Source organism: Dendrobates tinctorius, unplaced genomic scaffold (assembly GCF_039654945.1).
Source record: "Dendrobates tinctorius isolate UK_male_01 unplaced genomic scaffold, ASM3965494v1 ptg000090l, whole genome shotgun sequence".
Taxonomy (NCBI): Eukaryota; Metazoa; Chordata; class Amphibia; order Anura; family Dendrobatidae; genus Dendrobates; species Dendrobates tinctorius.
This window is the reverse complement of record NW_027361758.1, coordinates 867,501-875,865: the sequence shown is the minus strand read 5'-3', so window position 1 is coordinate 875,865 and position 8,365 is coordinate 867,501. Positions and strand designations below refer to the sequence as shown.

The window sequence follows — 8,365 nt, the reverse complement described above, 5'->3', positions numbered from 1 at the left end:
TTGGTAAAATAATTCAAGGGTTTCTGAGGGATGCCATTCTTGATTATCTCAAAGAGATTAACTGTTTAACTCCATATCAGCATGGGTTTATGAGGAATCGCTCCTGTCAAACCAATCTAATCAGTTTTTATGAAGAGGTAAGCTATAGCCTGGACCAAGGCGAGTCATTGGACATGGTATATCTTGATTTTTCCAAAGCGTTTGATACCGTGCCACACAAGAGTTTGGTACACAAAATGAGAATGCTGGGTCTGGGTAAGAAAGGGTAAGTAACTGGCTTACTGATAGAAAGCAAAGGGTGGTTATAAATGGTATATTTTCTAACTGGGTCACTGTGACTAGTGGGGTACCACAAGGGTCGGTGTTGGGACCAATTCTCTTCAACATATTTATTAACGATCTGGTAGAAGGTTTACACAGTAAAATATCGATATTTGCAGATGATACAAAACTATGTAGAACAGTCAATACTAGAGAATATAGTATTCTGCTACAGATAGATCAGGATAAGTTGGAAACTTGGGCCGAAAGATGGCAGATGCGGTTTAACAATGATAAATGTAAGGTTATACACATGGGAAGAAGGAATCAGTCTCACCATTACACACTGAACGGGAATCCACTGGGTAAATTTGACATGGAGAAGGACTTGGGGATCCTAGTTAATGATAAACTTACCTGGAGCAACCAGTGCCAGGCAGCGGCTGCCAAGGCAAACAGGATCATGGGGTGCATTAAAAGAGGTCTGGATACACATGATGAGAACATTATACTGTCTCTGTATAAATCCCTGATTAGACCGCACATGGAGTAGTGTGTACAGTTTTGGGCACTGGTGCTCAGGTAGGATATAATAGAACTAGAGTGAGTACAAAGGAGGGCAACAAAATTAATAAAGGGGATGGGGAACTACAATACCCAGAGAGATTAGTAAAATTAGGATTATTTAGTCTAGAAATAAAACACGACTGAGGGGCGATCTAATAACCATGTATAAGTATATAAGGGGACAATACAGATATCTCTCCGAGAATCTGTTTATACCAAGGAAGGTGACGGTCACAAGGGGGCATTCTCTGCGTTTGTAGGAGAGAAGTTTTTTCAACAACATAGAAGAGGATTCTTTACTGTTAGGGCAGTGAGAATCTGGAATTACTTGCCTGAGGAGGTGGTGATGGCGAACTCAGTCGAGGGGTTCAAGAGAGGCCTGGATGTCTTCCTGGCGCGCAACAATATTGTATCTTTACAGTTATTAGGTTCTTTAGAAGGACGTAGATCTGGGGATTTATTCTGACGGAATATAGGATGAACTGGATGGACACATGTCTTTTTCAGCCTTGCTAACTATGTTACTATGTTAAGCTAATATTTCTACAAGAGAGAAGAGAATAAAAAATACATTTTATTCAGCTTTTCAGACACTTTATCATGATTTGGCCAGTTTAGCATGTAAAAAAGTTGTCAATAAATGACCCATACATAATACATATATTAAATAAAGTCACAGTGACTGCTACTGCATAATCAACGATGAGGCTGTTTTAGCAAGGGTTTCTGTGATTGTACATTTGCATCTATGGGAGTTTCTTGAATGGTACTGTCAAATACATTTCTAATCTCAAATTTACAGCAGCTTGGGACTTTGGCAAAGCTCATTGTATCATTGTTAAACCCAAAACGCCACTGTATATATTGCTCTTCTGCGCATTTTACAAGTTTTTCACTATCTAAATAATGAGTGTTTAATAATGGATCATTGTACTGAAGAATGTAGACCAATATGTGTTGGTCTAGGACCAATTTTTTAAACATAATGGAGTTAGTAATGCACTCCCCTTTATTTGATCTGCAGCAGAGCTGATTTTCAAACACCTTTTCTTTCTGGCATTTTAAACATTGACACCATTTAGGAAGTGTCGGGGATGTTTTGAAGCCTTTTGTAATAATAGGTGATAATTCTATTCCAGTTGCTGCAGGAACTTCCATCCGTCTAAATATTTCACTAGAAGTACATTTTTCTCTCTGAAACATAAGTTATGAAAATGTTAGATATATAAATAGAAAAAAAAACAATTTATGCTACCAACATTAAATACTATTACAATTATTCAATATACAGTAAATTCATAAATCCTTTTTTACTACTGTTGTCCAATAAGAAGCCAATACAAAGCATTTTGAATTATTTCTATAAAAGTAGGAATTTGCTCCAAGGAGGCAGTAGTGTAGTGTCACTCATAGAAGCGGTCTCTTGGGATCAAATGTAAATGCCTCTTATCTTGGATGGACCACCTTATTCAAGTCAATTATACATAACTAGCTGCTCTTTAATTTCTGTACAGACCCACAATCCATTCATATCAGGAAGAGATAATCTACAGTATAAATCTTTTTTAATGGATTTGATGCTAACAACAAGGATCACATGTAGTGAACATGGATGCAAAGTGCTCCATAAATAAATTGGGAACACTTATCACAAAAGGGCTGCTCAATGACCTTGATTGCTGATAAACTTTATTCTAAAGGCCCCGTCACACTAAGCGACTTACCAGCGATCCCGACAACGATATCAATGTGTCAGGATCTCTGGTAAATCGCTATGTGATCGCTGGTGAGCTGTCAAACAGACAGCTTCACCAGCGATTAGCACAGCGACGCCGCGCGTGCAGCATCGCTGTGTTCAGCGCTGATTCATGTCAAAAATAGAATTAAAATAAAAAATATTGCGCCCACAGAGCTCTGGGCCCACGTCCTAGCGAGCAGGACCCACCAAGAGACGTGATATGCAGGGTGCATAAGTACCAACTTAAAGACGCGGTCATGGGGGCAGCTAGGAGGGCAAAGTCCATAAGCCACTCGGACGCCCGAATACAGCTTCTACCGGATTTGTCCAGATGGACTTTGCAGAGGCGCAGAGCTCTCCGCCCCCTCCTGGAGGAGTTGCGGCAACGTGAACTTTCCTACACATGGGGGTTTCCGTTTTGTCTTCGAGTCCAGAGGAGCGGCAGAGTACACCGACTGAGCCACCCTGGAGGCATCCCAGCTTTTTCGGCCGCCTTGGATATACCTGAGGTGGATATTCCTGAGTGGCCATCCCTACCATCGTTTTATTGGATGGAGGACCCTCGTGGAGATCCAGAGCCTCAACGTCAGCGTAGACAAGGAAGAAGGCCCAATGGACAAGGGCGCGCACATCTCAGAGGGGAAGAAGCAGTCTGATCATCCAGTATTGTTCGACTAAATTTTTCTTTTCTATCCGATTGGACATGGGTCTACATGTGTTTGGAGGGGGAGGGGGATTCGGGGATCTTTGCTGCGAGTAATACAGGTCTGAAATGTAAATATGCTTACAATACCAGATGATTCTCCTCCTCCAACCTTTCCCTCTCCTTTCACCCCCCCTCCCCCCCCCCCCTTTTTTTTTTTTTTTTTTTTAGACATAAAGTTCTTCTCTGTGGATTAAGGGGGGTGCCCTAACTTAGAGGGAAGACCTATTTTCTAAAAGTTATGCTGTTTTAGGATTACAGAGTGGAGTGCCTGTATACATTAGTGGTTTGGCTGGGTTCTATTTTTTTTATTTGGATAACACAGACAGTAATTACGAAGTGGGATGGGTCATGGCTCATGCACTCACAGTTACGTGGGGCTGTATAGGGCCGGTTCTCCGCTTTAGAGGTTTGCAACTGATATAACATAATGGGGTCGGAAACCGGAGGAGACGGCGTCTCCGACTCTTCTTTTGCCGTATTCTCACCCCCCGGAGGGCTGCTTGGCCACTGAGGCACGCAGCATTTAGTAATAACCTCCACTAGGATCTAAACTGTTTGTCGGAGTGGGTCTATCCACATCCGTATTGTTATAGTTTAATTTCTCTTACTACTGTTTCTTTAACCCTTACCCATTTTCTCTGCTTGTACCTACCTCCTCCTATTAGCTCCCTCCTCCCCTCCTTACAGTGGGCACCGGACTCCGAGGCTGACCTACTCCTATTGGCGAAGTCTGCGTTCTTGACTTCGGACTACAAACAGAATGACGAGTAAGAATGCCATACAAAAGATTATATTGGGCTCTTTGAATACCAGGGGTTTTAATATCCCGCAGAAGCGGTCTCAAATATTATATGGTATGCACAAGAAAAGAGTAAACGTGCTGATTTTACAGGAGACACATTTTAAGAGTGGACATGTCCCTAATATACATGATTGCCATTATACAACATGGTTCCATAGCGCCAATCCAGACTCACGATCCCGAGGGATGTCTATAGCACTTCATAAATCCCTCCAACATACAATGCTGGACACACTGGTCGACACGGAGGGCAGGTACGTGATCTTGAAAATTCAGATTTTTTCAACAACATACACTATAGCAGGATGGTATGCCCCCGGTCGGGACCAAATTCGAGCCACTAGATCCTTCTTAAAGACAATGGCTGATTTCGCTGAGGGGGTCGTCATATTAGGGGGAGACTTTAACATGACTCTCAACCCGACATTAGTTTCTTCAGCAGTAAAATCTCACCTTTCTCTACGTCAGATGTCCTCTTTGAAAAAAGACCTTCATAACTTACGTCTTACGGATGTCTGGAGACTTTTTAATCCCAACGGGAAAGACTATACGTTCTTCTCCACACCACATAACTCATAGCAGAATAGATTTTTTTCTCCTTAGTCATTGTGCATTGGCGTGGGATCTGAGACCATCTATTGGAAGTTTCCTATGGTCGGATCATGCTCCAATCTTCCAAGATATTAGTCCTCCTGATTCAGTGACACGACAGTGGACGTGGAGACTGAACGATAACCTTTTAAAAGACCCTACCTGTGTGGCTGACATTAAGACTACCATAGCAGAATTCTTACAATTTCATAAACATGACACCACTGCCATGCCTATCAAATGGGAGACTCTTAAATGCATCCTTAGAGGGACTCTGATTAAACATGGTTCTCGCTTGAAACAAAGGAAAAGTAGGGAAATTACGGACCTCACGGAGAGGATATCAACATTGGAGATGAAACACAAGAAGGATAAGGAGACAGAGACGTTGTCTGAACTGATTAAGTGCAGAGACTATCTGAAATCCCTACTAAATGAGAAGTCCCGGCATCAAAGAAACCGCTTTAAGAGTATATTATATGGGCAGGCTAATAAATGTGGACGCCTTTTAGCCAGATTTCTGCACCCCCGTAATCAGACTACATATATTCCTTCTCTTCAGCGACATCATGGCCAGACAACATCAAATCCAACGGAAATTCTAGATATAATGCGGCGATACTATCATACATTGTACAATATTAATAGTGATCGCTCCCCTCATTCGCCTCTAGACCCTCAACGACACATAGAATCATATATACATGACACAGCCCTTCCAGTGTTGACCACGGATTTGACGTCATCACTGGATACTGATTTTACGACAGAGGAGATCGACGAGGTCATTCAAAATACCCCGGCAGGTAAAAGCCCAGGACCAGACGGCTTCTCCCCTTATGTCTATAAGATGTTTCGCGAACAACTTAATCCCATTATGACGCTAGTGTTTAATTCCATCGCGACCAACTCCCCATTTGTTCCACAATCCTTAGAGGCCTTTATTACGGTGATACCGAAACCAGGGAAAGACCCAAAAATAGTGATCAACTACCGCCTAATATCTCTTATTAACATAGACGTAAAGTTATACGCAAAAATTTTAGCTAATCGATTGGCCCCTCTTTTGCCTTCGGTGGTACACTCGGATCAGGTGGGGTTTGTACGGGGAAGAGAGGCAAGGGATGGTATAGGTAAAACCCTTATCCTGACTGCTCATGCTAAAGTAAAACAGAAACCATTGGCTCTGCTGTCGATTGATGCAGAAAAGGCCTTTGACCGTGTACACTGGGGATTCATGTTTTCGGCCCTACGACAAATAGGATTGGGTAATCGCTTCCTACAAAGGATTGTGGCTCTCTATTCCAGCCCTTCGGCGAGGGTTAAAGTCAATGGGGCGATGTCGGATCCTATAACCATCGGGAACGGAACCCGGCAAGGATGTCCTTTATCGCCCTTGTTATATGCAATAGTCATGGAACATCTTGCAGTGGCGATTAGGAAGAAACCCAGTGTGCACGGATTATGGGTAGATGAGGTGCACTATAAGGTCTCTCTTTATGCGGATGACCTCCTCCTGTATATATCCCAGCCTCATATTACCCTCCCATCAATGATGGAAGAGTTCCAAAAATATGGAGCAGTCAGTAACTTTAAAATTAATTTCCAGAAAACCGAAGCCCTCAATATATCTCTGAGACAGACAGAGCTTACAAGAATCATGGGAAACTTCCCCTTTAGATGGAGGATTGGAGCTATTCAATACTTAGGAGTTCAAATTCCTTCTGACATGACTGATCTGTACAAATTAAATTACCTGCCCCTCTTAGAATCAACCTTAAAACGTTTAAGAGAGTACGGAGAGAAGAATATCTCGTGGTTTGGCAGGATGAACTCATTTAAGATGGATATTCTCCCCAGATTTTTATATTTGTTTCAGGCGGTCCCGATTACACCGCCGAAAACTTTCTTTCAGACCATCAGATCGGCATTGATCCGGTTTATCTGGCAGACCTCCAAACCCCGACTAAAGTACTCTATCCTGACTGCCCCGAAGCTCAGGGGTGGCGCAGGCCTCCCTGACCTTGAGTTATACCATAGAGCATCCATACTGGCACGCTTATTTGATTGGCAATTTGGTCATCACTCCAAACAGTGGGTTCAATTAGAACAGACATCTTATAAGGTTCCATTGCGCCATCTCCCAAGGATCCAACTCCATGACTTGGTCACAAATGATTTTGAGGGAAATACAGGTTTTTTGACTCGTGAGGTTCTACAGTTATGAAATCGTGTTAAAACCAGAAAGAAATTGATCAGCACCCTGAACCCGCTGACTCCAATATTTGGTAACCCGGATTTTCCTCCAGGGTGTCACAGAGACGAATTTCTGGGTTGGCATAGAAGGTCTGACTTGCGTTTGGGACAGGTGTTGATAGAGGGGAGGGCTCCATCTTGGGAAATCTTAAGGGAAGGGTCCCCCTCGGGAGCAATTTCCTGGATGGAATATAATCAGCTGAGATCTTTTATTCGGAGACATTTGGGCGACCGTTCTTCTCACCCACCCATGACACGGTTTGAAAACTTACTATCACAACAAGACCCTCCTTGTCACCTGATTTCTCTTTTATATAAGATACTTCACTCAGAAGACTCGGATGCGGCTCCAAGTTACATCTGAGCATGGGAGGAGGAGATGGGACATAAATTTTCATCTCAAGACCTTGATAAAGCTTATTTTTTCACACATAAAATGTCTCCGGCCGGGGGCGCACAGGAGAAAAATTTCAAGATACTGTCCAGGTGGTACCTGTCCCCCGTCAGGCTAAAGTCAATTTATCCGTCAGCTGACGATACCTGTTGGCGATGTGCGACGGAAAGAGGCACGCTTTTCCATATCTGGTGGCAGTGTCATGCTATACAACCCTTCTGGGTAAAGGTTTTCGGAGCGTATCAAAAGATCTCTGGAACACATGTTCCCCCCTCCTCGCAAATTGCCCTTCTGTCGATCCTCCCGGGCCCCATATCCACTCAGAAAAAAAGCCTTCTCGGATTTTGCATTTCTGCGGCGCGCATGGTTATTCCACGCCATTGGCGCACAACAACAATACCGACCATGGCAGAATGGGTGACAGAATTTGCAGATATCTTTCGTATGGAGGAATTAATGGCCGAAATGGAGGGAGACAGTACCCGCATGATCCGTGTGTGGCAGCCTTGGATACTATTCAAGGAAACCCCCGAATTACCTCGCTTGGTCGAGGGAGCAAATTAAAGGTTGACTTGGAGGCCCAAGGCCCGCTCACTTCCCCCCCTCCCTTTTTCTTTCCTCTCCCCATCACGCTCTCTTTGAGTTTCTTATTTTCCTTTCTTAGGTTTCCTTTACTGTTTCTTGACGTACACCTCTGCTGGTTACATGGAGACTTTGTTAAACACGCTCGCAGTTACTACTCTCTTAATAATGATGTTGATATCCCGAAAGAAACACAGGGCGGCGTGACATCTTTTCCGTTGATATCTGAATACGCAATAATATATGACAAATGTATGTATAGTTAAGAATAACAACCACGGGATGACATACGTATGCCCTCTGGTATACAATTATATTGATTAATATGCACCGTTTTTTTTTTATCTAACAGGGGAGTTATGTGCCGTGGCACCAGAAGATATCTCGTCATTATGAGTGAATGACAATAATGTGGCTTCATGTGCCTTGGTGTACACTGTTTGTTGTCTTGTACTTTGTTGTCTATTT

At 43.0% G+C, this 8,365-nt stretch overlaps 1 protein-coding gene across 1 annotated transcript in view; it reads right to left on the bottom strand.

Moving 5' to 3' along the window:
- Window positions 1-374: 374 nt before the first annotated feature.
- Window positions 375-8,365, bottom strand: part of P2RX7 (purinergic receptor P2X 7) — a 100,563-nt gene continuing 92,572 nt past the window's right edge. The window contains exon 13 of the mRNA XM_073585961.1: window positions 375-2,022. Coding sequence (XP_073442062.1) covers window positions 1,525-2,022 — 498 coding nt within the window. The 3' untranslated portion in view covers window positions 375-1,524. The remainder of the gene's footprint in view (window positions 2,023-8,365) is intronic.